At 46.3% G+C, this 22,375-nt stretch overlaps 1 protein-coding gene across 1 annotated transcript in view; it reads left to right on the plus strand.

The window, feature by feature from the left end:
- Positions 1-790: 790 nt before the first annotated feature.
- Positions 791-22,375, plus strand: part of CCDC3 (coiled-coil domain containing 3) — a 71,270-nt gene continuing 49,685 nt past the window's right edge. Inside the window, exons 1-2 of the mRNA XM_073328747.1 lie at positions 791-1,278; positions 3,679-3,853. Coding sequence (XP_073184848.1) covers positions 905-1,278; positions 3,679-3,853 — 549 coding nt within the window. The 5' untranslated portion in view covers positions 791-904. The remainder of the gene's footprint in view (positions 1,279-3,678; positions 3,854-22,375) is intronic.

The raw sequence follows: 22,375 nt of genomic DNA on the forward strand, positions 1-22,375 counted from the left end.
CACCACTGACTCCGAGTGCCTGACAAACACAGTCATTCTAGGCTATTATTTGCACCGCAGCAGCACCCACAGATCCCACTCCAGACCAGGGCCCCACCGTGCCAGGCACGGTACAAACCACGTTCCTGCCCCATAGCATTTACATTGTCTCCTGCTCCTGCAGCTGGCCCAGCATGGCGCCCTGTTGGCCTTGCCCAGGGGCTCAGCATGGGCGCAGGGGATCTGCCCACCCAGAACCAGCTGCAGGAGTGGGGACCAAGGCACCTTCATGCATGTTATCTTCACACGGGCGGATAGGGACGTAGCTTCCCCATTTGACAGATGGGGGAGCTGGGGCGCAGATCCCCAAAGGCAGGTGTTTGCCTTCAGTGGGAGTAAAGCACCTGAACACCTCTGAGGATCTTGGCCAGGGAGATTAAGTGACATGCTCAAGGGCACAGAAAGAGGCAGGGCCAGAGATTTGTTTGCAACCCAGATCTGCGACCAAGCCACAAGGCATCTCCCTTAGTCCCGCTTCTCCTCCCTCTCTCTCCCCTCAGAGCACAGGCAGGCTGCGGCCGGGGGCTCCGTCCCCTCCCCGCAGGCAGCGCGCAGACGCGCAGGGGCAGCAGACGCCTTGCTCCAATTTTGAAAAGTCCCCTGTGCGCCTGCGCTCCCGCTGCTGCCTGTAGCCCGTGCGAGGCTGGCTCTGGGCAAGGCGCGGCGGCCGGGCTGTCACGGCCCCTCCCTCGCTCCAGTTGGACGCCGCCTGCCTGATTGGTGGGGCTCGGCCACCAGCCCCTGCCGCACCAGTAAGCGGGGTCAGTGCGCAGGGATCCTGTTTCACGCGCTGCGGCAGCCTAGTAGCTGCAGTTGCTGCCTTGGGAAGCCAAAGTGTCGGGCGTGTACTGTGCGCTCATCCGTCATGCTGCGCATGCTGCTGCTGGCCCTGCTGAACCTTGGAAGGCAGCTCAGCCCATGCTGGGGCTGTCAGCTGCCCTCAGACTGGAGACCCTTGAGTGAAAGCTGCAGGGCTGAGCTGGCGGAGATCATAGTGTACGCCAAGGTGCTGGCACTCCACCAGGAGATGTACAGCATGTATAATTACCTGCCCTGGCAATATGAAGCCAGCGAGGGGGGGCTCTTTTACTCGGCTGAGATAGAGATGCTGTGTGACCAGGCTTGGGGAAGCATGCTGGAAGTCCCTGCAGGCTCTAGGCTTAACCTCACTGGACTGGGCTACTTCTCCTGTCACTCCCACACAGTCCTGCAGGATTACGCTTACTTCTTCTTTCTCAGGTGAGTACAAACGTGTGGCCCATGCCCTGCTTGAGAACGAGCGAGAACATTTTCTCGTTCATAAATGCGCTGCACTTCTAGAACACTTTCACCCCAGCATCTCCTTCACTTCATCTTCACTTTGTGTGCAGCTGAATCTCTAGAGCTTCTCTGAGCCAAACAAAAGTTAGTCCGGTATGTTTTCTGTAACTAAAATACATCGGGAGCCGCCAGAAATGACCGAGTATTGTATAGTGAGTGAATAAAAGCAAATGTTCTCTGGTGTGTAACTATATCATGGATGAGCCTTGTACATTTCTGTTAGAGATAATAGTACGAGCTGCAGCACATGTGGGAGAGCAAGTCTCCTCTCTTTGGATAGTGGAATTTCATACTTATTGTTGCTCAGGTAGGTACAAATTCACCTAGTAGAGAAGATGTGAGTGTACACAGTTCAGAGGAGAATACTTTCTATTGTGATTTTTCTTGGAAGGAGTGGTGCTTAATTAGTGCTTTCCTAGACTACAGAAAGTAGAAACAAACATGTTCAATTTACTTGAAATCTAGGGTGTGTGACAGATATATCTATAAATGATTTTATGACCTCAACAAAAATCGAACAATGCATTTTACTATAGCTTGTTTATAGTTGTTGTGGTTTGGATCTTACATTTCCAGTGTTGATATTTACAGTGTTCTGTAAATTTTAATCCTCTGTGTCAGTTTCTTTGATGTGAAGTACTGTATAACTAGCCAGCTGAAGTGTGAAGACTGGTAAAAGCACCATGATCTATACAGACAGTTTGGAAAGTTGTGCATCCGATGAAGTGAGCTGTAGCTCATGAAAGCTTATGCTCAAACAAATTTGTTAGTCTCTAAGGTGCCACAAGTACTCCTTTTCTTTTTGTAGAATATTTTTGACAGACAACTTGGTATGTTCATGGAGGATAGGTCCATCAATGGCTATTAGCCAAGATGGTCAGGAACACAACCCCATGCTCTGGGTGTCCCTAAACCTCTGACTGCCAGAAGCTAGGACTGGATGAGAGGACAGCTTACTCAATAAATTGCCCTGTTCTGTTCATTCCCTCTGAAGCATCTGGCACTGACCACTGTCGGAAGACAGGATACTGGGCTAAGAGGACCATTGGTCTGACCCAGTATGGCCATTCTTATGTTTGGGTTTAGAACTGAGCATGTTACTGTTTTTTTTTTCCAACTTGAGATAGAGGGTATAAAGTTTTTCAAACATTCTAGCTAATAACAGAGAGGCAAATCAAGTTATCTTTTGAAAACTAAACTCAGTAAAAGTGATTTTTTCCCCCCTCACAATATCTGTTTTAGAAGCCTGCAGCAGATAAAATACTAAACGATGAAGCACCGCTTTCTAAAGAAAAATAAACATCCCAGCAGATGGCATTTGTTCCCATCTTGTTGTTAATTTTTGCTCAGTGATTTGTGGTATTAACTTCTTACAGCGATCTTGCTCATTTACAAACCATGGTAATGTCTTTCATGACCAAAAAGATACAGCATTTCAAACAATAATTTGGTATTCCTGTGCACCGGATTTATTTTGAGCTGTTATTTAGCTGTGTACAGCTCAGCCTTTTTGTTTCTATGAGACCAAAGTAGGTACACTAGATTCTGTTCAGTTTTACAGACTTGATAGGTGCCAGTGTCTTTTCTCTCAAAAGTTTGGCACATGGGTTTAGCTCTGATCCCCAAGTATTTACTTACTTTGCTCTTCTGGGTACCAGCCAAATCCTCATTTTAAGGTCATCAAAATAATAAGAAACTATAATATGGGAATAAAGCCATCTCAGCAAACCTTTAAATACAAAAATATTTGTGAAATTTACTCAGTACTTGTTTAGAACCACTCAGTGTATCTCAGACCAGGGGAGTGGTGGCAGAGAAGCATAACAAAACGTGTTTTGATGGTGTCTGCTAATATCTCTAAAAGCTAATTTGTATTAGTTATTAATGGATTATTTTAAATTGTGCCCATCTAGATCTGTGGGTACCTGGAAAGAAATGGCAAACTGAAGCATAGAAAAATCAAACAATACCCAAAATATAGGACTATCCCAAATTATGCTTCCAGTCGTGCAATGGGCCCTTGGTGGGAGGAGCTCAATTGACATCTGTGTGGTTGCAGGGGCCTGCCTGTGTGGAACTCATTGCAGGTTTAGAGCCTATTGGGCAGAACCGCTGCTAGTGTACAATGCTGTCATGATAGCAGGTGTCATGGACCAATGGCTGTTTACACTCTCTATGAATATATGCCTAGGAGTCTCCTGCCACCCAGTGTAGCCCATTCAGGCAACAGTCCTGGTATAGGTGAGAAACACAACAGAGATGGGGGGGAAATACCCCATGATTTGACATGACGTAAGTACTATCTGATTTTTGTTTCAGAATGGATGAGAATTATAACCTCCTTCCTCACGGAGTAAATTTCCAGGATGCAATATTTCCAGACACACAGGAAAACAGAAGGATGTTTTCCAGTCTCTTCCAGTTTTCCAATTGCTCTCAGGCGCAACATGTCATAACTTTCTCCAGTGACTGGGAGATTCAAGAGGACAACAGGGTAAGCCGCAGTGGGTAGGTGTATCCCCACGTCACTTGCAAACACAAGTGTATGGAATATACAGCAGTTGCAATTGATGGTAGCTTTCTTTTAGATGGTCATGTAATGTTTTAACGTAACATGGTATTGCCACAAGCAGACTCCCTGCTCTGGTCTTATCTGAAATATGAACTTGAATGTTCCAAGTGAGAGATTGTTTCAGCCAGTGTTTTCTGTATTATGAAGCTTCTGTCCTCACTCTTGCTGGCACCAAATCTATGTCCTTGATTGGGCCACCCTGCACTCTGAAAGAACACACTTTTAGTAAGCAAAGTCTCAGATGCAGATAAGGTGATCACATGTCCCGATTTTAGAGGGACAGTCCTGATATTTGGGGCTTTTTCTTATATAGGCTCCTATTACCCCCCACCCTCTGTCCTGATTTTTCACACTTGCTATCTGGTCATCCTAGATGCAGATACCACTGGTGGGTGTGTCTACAATGGCTTTTGGCCTTTGCGGGAGGGGGTGGACACGTGTGTCACTTTCAGGTTTAAAATAAACAGGGGAAATACTTTGTTAGCAGTATTTGGTGGGGACGATTCATGCTTATTTACAGAATTAACACTTTTGGATTATGTTCTTTCTGCCAGTGCTGATAGTTTTATGAAGTTGGTGGTTTCTCCAAGGAGCTATGAGAATTGTAACTGTCTCTCTAGCTTAGGAATGACTGGACATTTGTCATTGGTTGTAACTTCTGTCATGTTGATTCATGCAAGGTTGACAAAACAGCACTGTTTACATGTAGGAGAAGGAGCTCTATTGCCTTGTTCGGGAGAATGATGGTAGAAGCTCAATAGCCAATTGAAGGTCTCTTATTTACAAGCTGGCTCATAGCCAGCATAGGAAGTTTTAGCTCCCAGTTTTCCAGCTGGCCAGTGATGCAAAATAATCAGAACACCACTCAGGTAACCATCAGGTGGAATTTTTATAGAACTAGTGGGGGTTTAACTGCATAACCCTAATTTTCAATCATGTATTTGGGATGGGCTATAGAAATCAGGTATTTTTTTTTAATAAACAGATCCCATAGTTACAGAAATATAAGGACAGGACATAGGACAGGCTTGTTGTCAAGGCACAGGGCTGGGAATCAGGGTAGTCTAGACCCAAACCTGCCTCAGTTTCTCCATCTGTAAATTGTGGGGAATATTTATAGGTTATAAAACACTTTGAGATTTGCCATGCAAGGGTGTAAATCCACCCACACTGGGAAAGCCTTGCTGGTCCTCTGCTGCAGATCAGGGATCTGGATTTGAGCAGATAGGGGATAGCTTCTATGTTCAGACTCCAGTCTGAACCTCCTCAGAGACTGAGATGTTTGCAGGCACGGTATTGATTTGGGCCTAACTCTACAATTAATTAATGGGGAGGGAGGTTTAACTGAATTTTCAACCCTGCAAAGGCTGCTTGGGGTGAAAGTTTGGCAGCAAGGAAGGAGGTGAAGGGCAGTTTATTCAACTTGTTTCACCCTTCCCTGTTAATACAGGGGGATAGTGCAGGGGGACGGGAGCTGCATTCTCCAGCCGGCAAAGGGCACTTGGCATGCAGGGGAACGCTGCGGGCATAAATCTTGCCAAGGTGGCTCCTACACCAGCCACGCCAGCACTGCTCCAGGTAATGAGAAAGCAGTGTTTCAAAGTGGGTGGGGGCATATCCAGGACAGTGAAGGGAACGGAGTGTGACAGAGAAGAGCTCAGCTACACCATGTCCTCCAATGGCCCCTGTACAGCCCTTAGTACAGCCAGAGCCTGAATCAAGGAGCAGCAACAGCCCCCTAGTTGCTACTGGGTCAGATATAGTGGAGAATCAGGGCCTGAATTGCTTTGGTCAAGAAAACCTCTTGTCAGCACGGCCTGTATTAAAAACTGTTGTTTTGATATGACCCTCCCGTGCCACACCATTTTCCACGTGCCCTAGAAGAATAGCTCCAACTCAACGTGACTTCCCTGGTGTAGCACCTGGCTATGCCAGCAGTGAATCTGGCCCATTCACTTTCATGGAAGTCACAAGGCAAAATCCCCAAAGGCCACTCCGGGAAACTTAGAAACAAATGTAGCAAAAGTATGTTTCAGCTGTTGCGCTCTCTGACCCTTTGCAGCTGTGAGCAGCTTCCAGAGTGGAATTATTTTAGCTGCTTGCTTTACAGGTTTGGACTGAGATTTTTATCCATACTTAGTAGATAAATTCTGTCCAGTTGACAGGCACCTTGTCTCCCATCCACCTCCCTTTACAATAAAAAGTAAAAGCTTCCTTTGCACAATTTAAAAACCATCCAGGCTGGCCTCTCTCATCTGGGGTCCCCTAATGTCTCTGTTCTCCAAGCTGAGTGCTGGTTTCCCTTTGAACTGTCCCTTCAGGCAGGTGTTCCCCACCCTTGGGAAGGGCTGCAGTGATGTGGAGTTGTCAGGGGTTCATCCTCACTCCTTCATGAAAAAGGAGGAATAGCAATGTCTACTTCCAAAGGCAGTACCTGATCTCCTCTGTTGACTGCATGTTTAGGCCTTGTGTACACTACCGCTTAAGTCAATGCAAGTTATGTCACTCGGGTGTGAAAAAACCCACCTCTGAGCAAAGTAACTTGCATCGACTTAATGCGGTGTCCACAGTAAATAAGGTTTTAAAAATGTTTAAGAAGCTTCATTTACAATTAAATTAAAATGCAGAGCCCCACCAGTAGACGCTCTCCCGCTGACACAACTTCTGCCTCTTGTTGAGGTGGATTAATTACATTGACAGGAAAGTGCACTTCCATTGACGTAGCGTGTCTTCACCAGACACGCTTAATTGATGGGCTGCAGCGCGGTAGTGAGGAAAAGCCCTTAGTGTCTTCTTCCCTTCTTCCCCATATCAGACAAATGCCATGCCTGTGATTTCCCTGTTGTTCTCTTCCACTTCCCTCAGTTGTACTCATCCTACCAAAATCCAAACTATTTCAATTTCCAAATCCAGCCAGCTGAGCAACCTCTTGCTCTCTTTTAAACTGAAAGGTGCTATATATGCTGAGTTCCCATTGCAGTGAATGAGTGAGTTTTTAGGAAAAATGGATATTGCTCCTTTAAGCTTTTAAAAGTAAAAAATTATTAAAGGTGCTCCCGGAGGGGGAAGGAGGCAACACAACAGGGGACTGTCTCTGTGACACTGTCAGGCTTTAGGATTCCTATGTGGAGGTACAGAGTTATTTTCTGGACTCACCCTGTTAGTCAGACCAGAGAGATCTCATTAGCTGATTTGCATTAGTGTAAATGGCTACACAAGGTGCAGGGCAGTGGAAATCAGGCACCAAGGGTTTCTCTGAGGTAACTGAGAGCCTGTCAGGGAGAAGTCATGGGAACAACCAGCCTTGAGGGAGGCTTGGGCTAAGGTCTATGTTGAAGTGTTAGTCACAAACCTGCACGCAGGCAACCTGGGATTCTGGTCGCTCAGCCTTGGATTCTCGGCAGCAAGGCTCTTGGGCTGCTCAGCCACTGGGGTGTTGCCATTTTTAGTTCACCAGTGCTCATTTTAGTAAGGGAAAGGGTTAGAAAACATAACCTAAACATTGCCTGCCCAACTTTAATTTGCCCAGTTCACCACGACTGGGGGATCATCCACACACCAGGCATTCTAAAAGAAAAACAAGATCTCAATGTGGTGACATGGAACATGCAGACTCTAGTGGACAGAGATAACACATCAAGACCTGAAAGATATACAGCATTAATTGCAACGGAAGCTACTAAATATAGGATTGACATCACTTCCCTTAGTGAAACCAAACTTGCAGTCGAAGGGTCCATAAAGGACCCTCCGGAGGTGGCTACATCTTCTTTTGGAAAGGGAAACCAGCAGAGGAAGACCGAATTTATGGCATTGTTGCTGTTAGAAACAGCCTCCTAAAATCACTGAAAGACCTAGCTGTGGGCAAAACTGAATGCCTTGTGACTCTACAAGTTCCCACTGGAAATTCATGCTTTGTAGCTCTTGTCAATGCTTATGCTCTAACCATGAACAGTACAGAAGAAATCAAAGATCAGTTCTATTCTGGTTCAATTATGTCATTCTACTCCTAGGGGAGACAAACTCATACTACTGGGAGACTTTAATGCCAGAGTCAGAAAAGACAGAGAGGCTTGAAGTGGTGTAATAAAGAATAGTGGAGTTGGAAAAATGAACAGCACTGGTCTTCTGCTACTCAGCAAGTTTGCTGAGCATGAGCTCATGCTTGCTTCAAGCTTTAGGAAAGCAGACAAATACAAAACTTCATGGATGCATCTAAGATCAAAGCACTGGTCTCTGCCTATGTCATTATATGGCAAAGAGATATCAGGGACATCACAATCACAAGAGCCAAGCAAGAAGCAAACAGTTGGGCTGATCACAGGAGGATTGGAGCCATTTTAAGTTTCCATATTGTTGCCCCTCAGTGAAATAAAGAATGCTGAACAGATTTAAACTGAAACTGAACATAGCAAAGTTGAGACATTGATTTAATCAAGACAAACTGAGGGGGGAAAAAAAAGGAAAAATTTGATAGTATTACATCCTCACCCAAGGACACACCCGAAAAGTGGAATATATTCACATCAGCCATCCTTCAAAACTTGGAAGACAGCACCAGGATAGCTTTGATGAAAATGATTTAAATAAAAAAAGATCCTTTAGGAAAAGAACAATGTGTTTATGTGTTGACAAAACAGCAAAGAATCAGTATCAAAGAAGGATAAAGTCAAATACGGCTTCATGTTCTTCAGGATAACTGGTGGGAAAAGAAAGTAGAAATACAACCTTACACCAATACAAACAACGTAAAGTTGTTTTATGACTCACTGAAGGCCATTTAAGGGCCATCGAAACGGACCAGCTCCATAAAGGTGTTCAGATGAATCTACCTTAATGAAGAAAAAGAGAGGCATCTCTGAAAAATAGGGGCTGCTCTTTGCTGAGCTACTCAACCATCCCTCTACTGTCAACCAACAAGTGCTAGAGGAACTAACCCAGCACCCCATACATGAAGAAATTGCACAGTTGCCTACCGTTGAGGAAGTGCAAAAAGCTATCAAACAAATGAAATCAGGTAAATCACCAGGCAAAAACAGCATGCCTGCTGAAATCTTTAAACTTGCGGGCCCCAAAACTTTCATCTATACAAAATTATTATGGATATCTGAGAAACTGAGAAAATTCCTCAGGATTTTAAAAATGCAATCATAGTTCCACAATAGAAAAATAAAGGCAACAAATCTGACTGTGGCAACTACCTGGGCATCTCCCTGCTATCTGTAGGTGGCAAAATCCTCAGTCGTACCTTGCTCAATTGGCTTGTCAAAATAGTATCAGAAAAGCTTCTATGAGAGACCCTATGTGGGTTTATATCAGGTCAGAGCATCATAGACATGATTTTCATTGAGAGAGAGACTCAGGAACAATGCATAGAACAAAACACAGAACTCTATGCTCTTCATTGATCTAAAAAAGAATTTGGAATGGTGAGCAGAAATGGCCTATGAAAAATTCTTGAAAAGTGTGGCTGCCCCACCAAATTCATTCTCATAGCTCAATTCCGCAAAGACGTGACTGGGCAAATACCCTCTGTAAACCATTCCCCATATCCAAGGGGGTGAAACAAGGCTGTGTGCTGGCACCAGTCCTCTTTGGTCTCTTCTTTGCAGCTGTTCTAAATTACACAACTGACAAAAGGGCATCTACATAAGGTACAGAACTGATAGAAAACTCTTCAGTCTCCAAAGGCTTGCTGCAAAAACAAAATTCCATGAGGAACTCATATTTGAAGCTCTTTTTGTGGATTATGGTTCCCTACTTAATCATGGTGAAAAGTTACTGTTTACGCTTGACCGGTTCTAAGAGGCCACTAAACAGTTTGGACTCGCCGTCAGCTTGGAAAAAACTGAAGTCCTCTTCCAACCAGCCTCGGCAACCACTAAACTACCACTGAACCAAATATCCATTGGTGGTAAAGATCATCAATCAATCACTTTACATACCTTGGCAGTACTGCTTCAAGTGATGGTTCCCTGGGTCAAGAAATATCAAACAGAACACGAAAGGCAAGCCAGGCTTTTGGAAGACTTAACCATAGGATACTCAACCAGCATACCATCAAACTGTCAACAAAACATGATATCCATTGCAGCAGTGATAACATCCTTTCTATATGGGTGTGAAATACGGACAGTTTACCGCAGACTCATCAAGCAACTTGAAAAATGTCACATGCGCGCTCTCTGTTCTGAGGGGCCACTGGCAAGACCAAGCATCAAACATTAACATCCTTGAAAAAGCCAAAACAACCAGCGTGGAGCCAATGAGTATCAAAACTCAGCTTATATGGAGAGGTCCTGTTATCAGAATGGACAATGGTACACTCCTGAAAATAGTTATCTGTGATGAGCTGAAACTGGGAAAGCCCTAGAGGGTCAGTCAACGTAAACGTTTCAAAGACACCCATAAGCAGAATCTCGGCTCACGATGCATAAATATTGATACCTTGGAAGACATAGCCAAGGACAGTCCTGAATGGAGAGCAACCTCAATTAACAAACACTTTGAGAAAGACAGAAATGAAAAACCAGTTGAGAAGGGCCAACTGTCACACCAAGTCTTCAGTGGGAGCCTGCCCATTCCTGTGTGTAGGCTTGGCAGAATTCGATTTTCATGTATTTATTTATTTGCAATTTCAATGATTAATATAGATTTCTATTTTTAATTTATTTTTATTTTTACAGTTGTGGGCCATTAAGGAGGGGGTAGAGATGGGGTTGGGGTTAGGGAAGCGCTGGCAGTGGGGCTGCATTGCTGGTCTCCCAAGGTGTGGGAGAGGCTGCATTCCTGGTCCCATGGAACAGAGACCCCAGCCCAGGACTGTAAGGAGGAAGACAAGCCCCTGGCTGCATGGGAGGCCACCCTGCTGCCGAACAGCTCCTGCCCGGGGATGGCCCCTCAACTCCTGGCTGGTGAGTGCGCGAGCGGGGCTATGACAGCAGAGCTGCAGAATGCTCCCTGCACAGCCACAGGGCCGCTGGCATCCGATCCCTGCAGGCACAAGGAGTGACGTTGGGCAAGCTGCTCTTGGGCCGACGGTTACCGATGGATATTTCTTTTTTCCCCGTTGATTTCAGCGTGTCAGCTGAAATCAACGTTTACTGACAGATACCAATTTAAATCTAATCCTGCCAAGCCTACCTTTGTGACATCTGTTCGCGATCTTGCTCCCTGCAGATCGGATTGCTTAGCCAGAAGAGAATGCTCGAGATGCTGTTACATCATTGTCAGATAGGATGGACAGCCATAAAGTCCTGCCTCAGGGCATTGCTTCTCAAATCTCTGAGACAGCAGAATACTGGGAAATGTCAGGTAGGGGGCGTGTTCTGACAAGAACAGTGTGTGCGCGATGGGAAGAGGGTGAGTGAGGAAACCTCTTGTTTACAGTCTCGGGTTCATTTCTTGTAGGGGGCCTTCTGAAATCCTAAATTTGCCTCTGGCCCTCCGTCTTACTTTTGATAGGTCTCTGGAGTGGACTTTTAAAGTTCTGAATTCAGTTGCACTGCATATTTATGTGAGTATTTACCTGATTTGCCATGTATATCTTTTTAGTGCTTCAAGTATAAGGCAGGTACATCCAATTGCAGGACTGCAAACGTGTATGCACATCTTCGGAAAATCTGGCTCTTTTTGACCGTCACTTAATGTAAGATCACTCCTAATGACTCAAGGGATGCCTTCTCCTGAATGCATTTGAGTTGGGAACTTGGTTGAGGATCTAAGCTTGCATTGTGGATTTTTGTTCTAGATCACACATACTCTTCTATGCCACTGTGTAGACTTGAAGGAAGTTGTACTCTGCATCCGTGCACAGAAAACGTTCATAACCATGTATTCAGTATATCCTTATTAAACTTTTAGGAATAAATTGTTGTCTTTCCTTTTCTCAGCTGTGCAGAATTTAAATCTAAAATGTATTTCTTTAACTGGACCTCACCCAGCTGCATAGTGTAAGTTACTTTGCAAAACTGACCAGGTGAACTTTGGAATTATCCTACCATTGTCTCATCAGGCAAATAGATTAGTATTATGGAAGTCAGTGCCAGGCTTGTGTTGTAGGCCACAATTGGAACTCAGGTGACAGTTTCACATATGTGATTGTGGGGGGACATAGGAGGCAAAAGGCGTGTGGGAGGGGATCTCTGAAAAGAGGCGTAGTAAACTGAAGGATAGCCTACCATTTGCACTGTGAGAAAGTGTTTGTCTTAGTCTACACTGCGGGGGGGATCGATCTAAATTACACAATTTCAGCTCCATGAATAACATAGCTGAAGTCGACGTACTTAGATCAATTTACCGTGGTGTCTTCACTGCGGTGAGTTGACTACTGCCACTCCCCTGTCAACTCCGCCTGCGCCTCTCATGGAGCTGGAGTACAGGAGTCGACGGGAGAGCTCTCGGAGGTCGATTTATCGAGTCTAGATGCGATAAATCGATCCCCACTGGATCGATCGCTGCCTGCCGATCCAGCAGGGAGTGTAGACATACCCTTAGAAACCACTTGGGCATGTAGTAGAGAGAACCCACTGTAAAGAGCCCAAACTTAGGTATGGCTGGTTGGGGATGAAGCAGAGACCTTCCTCCATGTGTGCTTGCCACTGTTGATGTAATCTGGGATGACTGAAGGACACGTGTTATCTATGGTTTTCAAACAGCCCTTGTATTCTCAGAACTTCACTCAAGTGGCTATACTCAGCACGAGGAGGAGCTGCAGTAGGTCAGGATGTCTTTTCTGTAGCAAGTTGCATTTGGTTTCTGTTGAGAGTAATTGGGCTTTGCCTTGACTCCTCCCAAAGACCGCTCCCCTTCATGATGTTTGTCGATCTCCTGCAAAGTACCGACTTGCTGCTGTACTTCTGGTCTGCTGTCATACCAATTCCCTCAACGTCGCTCATCAAGCGCCAAACTCCAGGAAGGGCTTGTGGCCAGCGCTTCGACTTCCGAGGCTGGATTTGTAAGAAGTTGCTATTTTTTTCTCCACTCTGCCAGGGGATGATATAGCCCTGCTGTAATTCCAGAACTGATGTAGGTGGAGATAATAATATATGTGGAAGTGCTGCTATTTTTCCTTTTAGTTACAGTTTTAAGAAGCGATTGTTAGAATCGGTCCCTTTGCCCTCCCCCCACCCCAAGGCTGGAATATTTGCCTTGGAAAAGGAATCTTGCAGTCACACCAGTTTCTTTTTATTGGGATCTGAGTATGCAAAAAATTAAAAAGTAATAATACTCTCAGTAACATTCTTAAAAGCTGCACACTTTTACTGTGCTCTCTTGTGGGCCCCCTCCGGGGAGAACCACAGATGTATCAAACAGTTGGTGAAATTTGACAACCCAATAAATAGACATACCAAACTGCTCCTGTATTGGCTAGCTAGCTCACTTCTGGCTCTAGAAACTGCCTCAAAAGGTCTCTTTTCATTTAACAAAACCCCACAAATAGTTCCCAGAACCTTGTATGTCACCCAGTCATGTGCATTGTCAGAGATCTGGGCAGCCAAGGGCCATGCTGTCAGTAGCAGTCACTTTACAGCTACCTTGTGCCACTTCGTAGACCCAATCCTGTGAACCCTCACTCACACAAGTAGACCTCACTCACACAAGTGAGACTCCTCACATGAGTCAGGGTGTGCAGGATTTGACCCTTACTCCCAGGGCCGCCCTTAGGATTTATGGGGCCCTACGCAGTATTATTAAACTGCCCGACTTGGGGCACAGCCACCGCTCCCATCCACGGACCCTCAGAAAAACTCCCCCGTGCAACCTCCCCCCCGCCCCCCATTGCTGACACACACCGACCTTTGTACGCAGCAGACACTGCGGCAGCCCGGGGCGGGGAGGGATGAGGCAGCAAAGGATACTGAGGCGCCCGGCCCGCCTCACGGCAGTGGAGAGTCACAATTCCCCGCAGAGACCCCCGTACCCTCTCCCTCACACAGAATGCGCCGCACCGGCTCATTCAGCTCTGGGAATACGGCCCCTGCCTAAGGAGATTGCAGCACGCGCTGGGTATGTGGGAGCTGACCCACTCTTACCTGCTGTCCTGGTGGTGCCGCAGATTTTCAGGTGCCCTATGCAGCCACGTATGCTGTGTGTGCCTAAGGATGGCCCTGCTTACTCCCTTCTCTAGGCTGCACTCAGTCTCCTCTTCATAACAGAGAATGTGACTACTCGGAAGTTCTGTAAGTTTCCCATCTCTGTAGAGGAGGAACTCCTGGTGTGATCATAGTAACCAGAAGGCATTAAGTGGCTGTAGAAACTTTCTACCTGTACAAATGCCGGTGGCACACCACTGAAGCTCAGACGTCTAAGGGTGTGTCTACCCTGCAGTCAGAGGTGTGACTGCAGCCCATGTAGACAGACCTGGGCTAGCCTTGATCTACCTCGCTTGAATAACCATAGCAATGAAGCTGCAGCATCAAGGGCCATACAACCCTGCCTGGGACCCTAGGTATGTACTCGAGTGGCTAGCCCAGGGGTCGGCAACCTTTCAGAAGGGGTGTGCCGAGTCTTCACTTATTCACTCTTATTTAAGGTTTCATGTGCCAGTCATACATTTTAACGTTTTTAGAAGGTCTTTCTATAAGTCTATAATATATAACTAAACTATTGTTGTATGTAAAGTAAATAAGGTTTTAAAAATGTTTAAGAAGCTTCATTTACAATTAAATTAAAATGCAGAGCCCCCCCGGACCCGGGCCCTGTGAATGCCACTGAAAATCGGCATGTGTGCCATAGGTTGCCTACCCCTAGGCCAGCCCATGCTGCTGTGGCTTCACGGTTATGGTTATTCAAGATAGCTAGATCAAAGCTAGCTCAGGTGTGTCTACACATGCCGCAGTCACAGCTCTGATTGTGGTGTAGACATATCCTCACATGCCCACATGCGCTGACTTTAATTGGAGTTGTTCTTGCAAATTGGAGCTAGTATTTGTCCTCGGGATTTTCACACTCTGGCAGTGCACACAGCTAAGCCTGTGGATAAGACACTGGGGTGGGTGTCAGGAGCCTTGGGGTGAAATCCTGGATCCACAAAAGCCCAGGAGAGTTTTGCCATTGATTTCAATGGGTCCCGGATTTCACCCCTGTTTTTTGTTCCCAGCTGAGCCACTTTCTTGTGCAACCTTGGGTGAGTCACTTAACCTTTCTGCTCTGAAAAATGGGAATAATCGTCCTAATCCAACCCTGTAAAGTGATTTGAGATCTAGGGATATAAAGTGCTGCCTGTGTGTTAAATATTTCTTTGAATTATTATTACGCTGAGATTTTAACTCCTGAGTTACTCACAGGAGGGCAGGAATAGCTCAGACTTTCAGTCTTTTTTCCATTTTGCTGAGAGTCTGCTGACCAATGCCTGATGACACACAATGCTTTCTTTACAAGCCAGGTTTCCCCCATTTTAAACATGGGAAATCCAAGAAATGACCTGACATGTATCGTTAAAGGGATCAATACGGATGCATTAACTTTGTCTTGAACAAGCTGTTAAAGTAGCAGGGGCCTGATCCAGAACCACTGATGTCAATGAGCATCTTTCCAGTGACTTCAATGAGCTTCCCATCAAGGCCTAGGGGAGAGAGAGAGATTCATCCCTGGAGTAAACCTTTAAAGTCCATGGTGTCATACCAGAGATGGATTTGACCCCTTGTTTCTATGTATCTAGTGGGCTCTTTGCAGACTCAGTAGGACAGTTCAAGGCCACAAGGATTCTTTACAACCATAAGGGCTAGACATTTAATATTTATAAAATGAAAGCTTAAAAAGAAGCTGATTGTGACACCAGAGGAGTACTTGTACATTTCACCATGGAGAACCACTCACTCCAACATCTGGCCATAAGTAGAGACTGCAGAATCTCCTTTAGTACTGCTCTTAAGCAGGATCCGTTGTGTTGCTAATGAAACTAAACTTAAAGACGTCTTTCTAAGAACACTGAGTAAATGATCATTTAGGAGTGGGTTGGGTTTTGCTGTTTAGACTTTCCCTCGCTCTACCCCAAAAGGAAGGCTTCTCATCTACTCAAAACATTTCAGGAGCAAGTTCAGTCCGAGTGAAAGTCTTGAGGGTTTCCACTAGTGTTCCCTCTTAATTTTCCCCACACTTGTGCAGAATGAATTTTGTTATGTGCACCAATACAGAGGTGATGTGAGATACATCACCTTCATATGGCTGCACATAAAATTCATGTCGTGGGGGTGGGGCCAAGGGGTTTGGAGTGTGGGAGGAGGCTCAGGGCTGGGGCAGAGGGTTGGGGTGCAGGGGTGTGAGGACTCTGGCTGAGGGTGCAGGCTCTGGAGTGGGGCTGGGAATGAGGGGTTTGAGGTGCAGGAAGGTGCTCCAAGGCTACAGCAGGGAGAGAGGACTCCCCCAGCTCTCTCCCCCTGCAGCAGCACCTGAGCTGGTGGGGAGAGGCACCTCTCCCCCACACCGTGGCAGTTCCGGGGATCAGGCTGCAGGATAAGTCACAGCAGGTCTGGGGCTGGGGCTCGCAGCAGGTCCGAGCCAGGTGGGTTCCTTGAGTGCCTGCACTGTGCTAAATAGGCAGCTGCGCAGCTTACAGGGGACTTAGGATTCCACCCGTCTTTTTCCCTCCTCCTAATTAAATCCCTTTCTTCAACTTGTGTTGGAGCTGTGGCTCAATATAGCAGCACCCATCTTTGTAGCCCAGAGCTGTGTCTTTCAGGGGGATTGTGACACTCCAGATGGGTGGCTACAGGAATCTACTTTGCCCCTGAGAGGATGAGAGCGTGAACAATGAGCAAGAGTGGACTGAGCATTGATTTTGTTTGTAGAGTTATAATGCTTCTAAAGATTCTATGATGGGGGAGCCGGTGCTGTAGGCTAGGGTAGCATGGCAACGTACCGTCATTTGCCAGGCCCTTTGGTACAGAGGGGACAGGGGGTATAGGTACAGGTTTAGGCCAAACTTTTTAAATGGGGTGGGGGAAGAGAACTAATTGAAGGCAGTGTGGTGTCTGCAATCCTCAGTCTCGTCTGTAGAAGCTGTATTTGCTGTGGAAGTGGGGTCAGCTCTCTAATATTTCCGCCTCAACAGCTCAGACTACGTGGCTGTCCCTGCGATGGCCAATCCTGCGAGTCAGAGTCCTAAGTTCGACCTGGGCTTTCCGCATGCCTGGGCAATGTGCTGTCAGCCATCAGACCAAGCCCATTAACCCTGCCTCTATCAACCTCAAAGGTCAGTCTTAGAGCAGACAATCTCAAAGGCTTTTAGTAGCAGGCTTTCTGAGAACCAAACCCACTTCGTAAATATAAGACCCTCTGTTCCTTTGTCTGCTTGGTGAAACGCACCCAAATAATGCATATAGGGTCAGGGCAGTGCATTTTCCCCCTCCCCCTGCACTATGAGAGTGATCATATCTGGCTTGAGGAAAAGAAGCCTGCCTAGAACTCCAGGTTCCAGGCTATCGCAATCGAGAACGGGCATAGCTCTGTGTCATGGACCCAACAGGCAGTTCGTACTTTAACTGTGTAGCTCTCTCCGTTCACAAGGTAGGCAGGGAAGCAGTAGAAGTCTTGTAGACTCATCGCACTGATTTGCCATGGCACACTGCTCAGAGTGCTGCAGTTGTGTGGAAAGGTTCCCATCCACATTCTTCTTAGAGAGACATTCCCCTCCACTAATTTCAACTACAGGTCCTGTTAAAAATAATAATGCTTTTACTCCTGGGCGGAATTCTGCACCATTGTGCATCCACAGAATTTATGTCCCCTGAAGATTTCTTTCCTTCACCGCAGAAAAATGACTCTCTGACAGGGAAGCCACAAGAGTGGTAATGCAACCCTCCCCCTCAGTATGTTTTGGATGCCCTGGGCAGCCGCAGAAAGGTAAATCACGGTGGGGAAGGGGACAGGACTGGGGAAGACCCAGCTGATGGCTCCTACCTCTGTGCTGGGCTGAGCTGCTAGCCCCAGCTGGGTAGGACAGGACTTCCTCTTCCTCTGCACAGGATCCGGGGCAGGGTCAGACCCACCCCTAGGATTTCTCCCTGAGCTGCCGGAAGCTTTGCAAACTCTTCCCCCCCCCCATAGCTTCCTGCACCCATGGCTCCTCAGCTGCAGGGGGCGGGATCCCTGTACAGGGAGCTGCTCCTGCATCCGCCCAACCCCTGTGCATCCAGACCCCCTTGTACCCAAAGCCTCCCACTGAGCCACACTTTCCCACACTCAGAACCCCCTCCCAATGAGCCTCACTCTCCCTGCACCTGGACCACACTGATGAGCCACCTGCACCCCCACCCCACTGAGCCCCAACCAGCTGCACCTGGACCCCACCTCACCGAGCCCCACTCCCTCAGCACCTGGCATGGAGGAACGGGGCTCTGGGTTGTTTCTGGGGCAGGCCCAGTCCTTTCGCTGTGTCAGGGTTGGGTGCAGCCTCACCGCTGAGTCCGTGTCCTGGAGGGGAAGCTGCAGGGTGATCTCCCGCCTCTGGGTGGCCACTGGCCCGTGCTCCCCAATGCCATGCTAGAGTGTCCACATTTTTTTAACAAATAAAATTTGCAGAATTTTTAATTTTTTGGCGCGGAATGCCCTCAGGAGTAATGCTTTTCACTGCTAGAGCAGTGGCTCGCAACCTTGTCACACTTCTGATTTGTCCCCTTTCCCTGATTTGTACACTTTCAGGAGTGTAATTTGTCTTGTGTACCCCCCAAGTTACACTTCACTTAAACTACTTGCTTACAAACTCAGACATAAAAATGCAAGTGTCACAGCATGCTGTTACTGAACAATTGCCGACTTCCTCATTTTTAACAATTCTAAAATACATCAAATTGGAATATAAATATTGTACTTACATTTCAGTGTCCAATATATAGAGCAGGATAAACAAGTATGAAATTGTAGTTTGTACCGACTTCGCAAGTGCTTTTTATGTAGCCTGTTGTAAAACTAGGCGCCTATCTAGCTGAGTTGATGTACCCCCTGGAAGACCTCTGCGTACCCCTGATTGAGAACGACTGTTCTATAGCACAGGAAGGAAGCAGCATTTCTCTTTGCACCAATCACTTGAACTGAGCCTCATGAAACACTCCTCTGAAACAGGTGTGCGGTCATTTCATCTGCCACCACAGGCAGGCTTGCCCATACATGATGGAACGTGGCAGCTGCATGGCAGGGCCCAACAGTTTGGACATCGATGAAGAATACCATTGCCAGCTGAATGACAGGGGAAAGTTAGAGAGGATCGTGAGCTGGACTCTGGAAAGCGAATGGGAGCGGACATCACAGACGGGTGTAATTTTAACACCTTCTTAACGAAGCAAAAACAATGGGACCTTTTATCACCAGCAGGAGCGAGAGCACTAGTTTACAGCTAATCTGAAAGATGGCACCTTCAACAGCATCATTGCCCCCTGCCACTCTGCTAGCATATGGGAACAATGCTGGGAATGGTGTTCCTTAGAGGTCTCTTTATTTAACTCTAACCGGGCTTGCCCCTGCTTGGTCTGAGACTTGACTTGGGTTGAACAAACCAGCTGGTATTGGACATTTAAACCGGTTTAAAACAGAATCGGTTTGCTTTATTTTCTGCATGGGAAGCCACTTTGTCATAACTGCCAGAAGAAAGACTATCATTAAGCTAGTTTGACAAGGTCGGAGAGGGAATATATTTTATTGGCCCAACTTCTGTTGGTGAGAGACAAGCTTTCAAGCTACACAGAGCTCTTCTTTTGGCTAATTTACCATGGCATTAGATCATCTAAATTAGTCATTGGAGGACCTGTGCACTAGAAAAATCGTCCTAGTAATGCCAGTGGCTTTCAGTTTAAAGACTCAAAATATCCAGTGGGATATACTAAAGAGTGAAAGGGATTAAGTTTACTTTTTTAGGAAGCTTGTTTTATAGACGTATTTACAACAGTCACCTCAGTGTTTGAAGAACTGCCTCACCGTCCAGGGTTTAGAATGGCAGGAATGCTGTGTGAAACAAAGGATAAGGCCCATCTCTTCTATACAGTCTCAAGAGGCAGCCTGAAGCTGGCCTGCTGTTTACATCTGGCTTGTTGGCTAGAGGTCAGTTAAGTTCAATGGACCTGATCCTCATGTATATTAAGGCCCCTCTGCATTGTCTGGTTGTATAAAAGGGCCCGGAAGTAGGTGTAAATAAATATAATTTGCTCTCACTTCATAGCCCACAGCAGTGCAAAGTGGCCTTGGTTATAAATCAGAATCAGGCCCAGTGACTTAAAAGCTACTGTTTTTTAATAAGGGTAAGCGGGAATAGCCCCCCGCCATCCTCCTTTCATTTGATAAAGCAAGAGTCACTACATTAGCCTAGCAGCATGAAATGCAACTGCGCACAGAATTTTTGTAGTTTGAACAGCAGTTTGAATAAATTGCTCAGCTTGATTTTCCTTCCTAATAATCCATCACAAAGACAGGACGCCCATTCCTACGATCTGTGTTTAATTTAAATGCATGCAGGCAAGATTAGGAGAAAAAAAAAAAGGGTAGCTGCTGGCAAGCGTCTGGGATGAGCTGAGACAAGGAGACTCAACATATTTGGGTGACATCACGGTCTTCTCGGTCTGGGGAAGTGACATGATTAATGTCTAAATAGTTTTCTTCTACAGAGGTAATCAACTCTTTCAGGGTTGCTTGGTATCTAATTAGGGGCTTATTCTCCTCCCACTTGCACACAGAGTGCTAACAGAAACACATTGCAAAAGAAAAACGGGCATTTAAGGGCACAAAATAGTCTCTCCCATCCATGGAAAACATACATTCCTTAAGTTTTTATTATGTTTACAGCTCCCCAAAGTGTTCTGGGTACTTACAATATAAATAGAAAGACAAGGTCTTGGATTTCCTTTGAGAATCTAGGCCCAAGTGACTTAGGAGCACAGGTCCCAGTGATTTTAAACACATTTGGAAATCTTACCTAAGATCCCAGCACTTAAAGAGCCTCCAGTTACAGTTTGAACGTTCTGCCAGAAGTGAGGGTTAGAAGTGGTAGAGAGGATTGGGAAAGGGATGAGGTTTACAGTGATAAGGTCATGGGGGTTATTCATCTCAGGCAAGGGCAAAGTCTGGCCCATCTATTACAAGGGTTGTTTTTTTTAAACTAAAAAATATTTCATGGACAACGCACTTCTTATGAGCATCTTGGAAGCAGCGAGTCTTCTGTCTTGTCAGTAAAGACATCACTGAAGTGGCTTGACACTTCACAGCTGAGAGGACATGTCATGCACATTGGTGGCATGGGAAGAAATGCAGAAATGTCTGTTTGAGAAGCACACAAATAGTTCACCAAGGTAGACATCACTTGCAGAGGAGAGACAAAGGGATAAGAGGCTAGGATGGATATGGAGGCAGAGGTGCAGTTCTGTAAACCCTCAAAGGAGCAGGGCATGGAGTTTAAACTTGATGTCGTGTAGAAGCATTGGGATACAGAGAGTGGGTGATGTGAGGAGATAAACATTTCAGCAGCCACCTTTTGAATAGAAGGGAGAATGACATAACTGGATGTCAGGGAGGACCCAGGGGAGTTGGTATGTATGTAACAAAGTAAACAAAAAAGTGCAGAATTTATTGTTATCCATCAGTGGAGCTTGGGGGACTAAAACCCTGGTCTGTCTCATGTTATGCCTAAACCGCCTTTAATCCTTAGAAGGTTGGCAATTTCTAGCCTACCAGCCCAACAGGTGCTGCAAGAGGTGAGGGTATATGCCTCTCTCTTGTCTCCAAAGGGTTAAGTGGGAATCCTTTCGCAATCCAGAGATGAATGAAGACAATGATTGCTTAAGGCTGCTTTTAATTATTCAGAGCCACATGTTAAACAAGTTCTGACAAATCCACAAAAGCACTTAGTATTTTGTGGCATGGTAAGAGCTGCTGTCCTGGGTCTTCACAGGAGGCAGGCAGGCTGTGAAATCTACCACAGCTGAAATACAGAGCTCATGCTCACCGATTGGGTTCTCCTTCCACAGCCACAGAGCGTGGGAAATTGCAGATGGCAGTGGGGACTCTGATTACCAATGTGCTCAGCTCCACATGTTTAGAGATTCAGAGACAGGCTGGCACTCATCAGGGGCTTAAGAAACCTGTTGTTTCCTCCAGAACTTTTCCAAGTCGTGTTCTGCACTGGCACTGCCCAGGTCCCAGGAAGGATGCAGTCAGCTGGAGCGCAGTAACGCTGCAATGATGCTGCAGCATTTCCTCAGGTGGCCTAGGTAACCTCTCTGTTCTTTCTGACCACTGATCTGCTCTCTCAGCCAAGGGTGGGTGGGTGTGAAGTGATCAATCTCCTTCAATTGGCAGGAAGATGAACTGGATTAACTAACAGAGGCTAACTTCCCCCTTCCCCACCATATTCCCTAAACTAACCTGTAGGATATGATTCAGCGACACCTCCTCCACCTCAGGGGCATGAAGGCTAGAACTGTCAATGTTTTTGCTCCAAGTGGGTGGGGTGTATTGCCC

Source organism: Lepidochelys kempii, chromosome 1, assembly GCF_965140265.1.
Source record: "Lepidochelys kempii isolate rLepKem1 chromosome 1, rLepKem1.hap2, whole genome shotgun sequence".
Taxonomy (NCBI): domain Eukaryota; kingdom Metazoa; phylum Chordata; order Testudines; family Cheloniidae; genus Lepidochelys; species Lepidochelys kempii.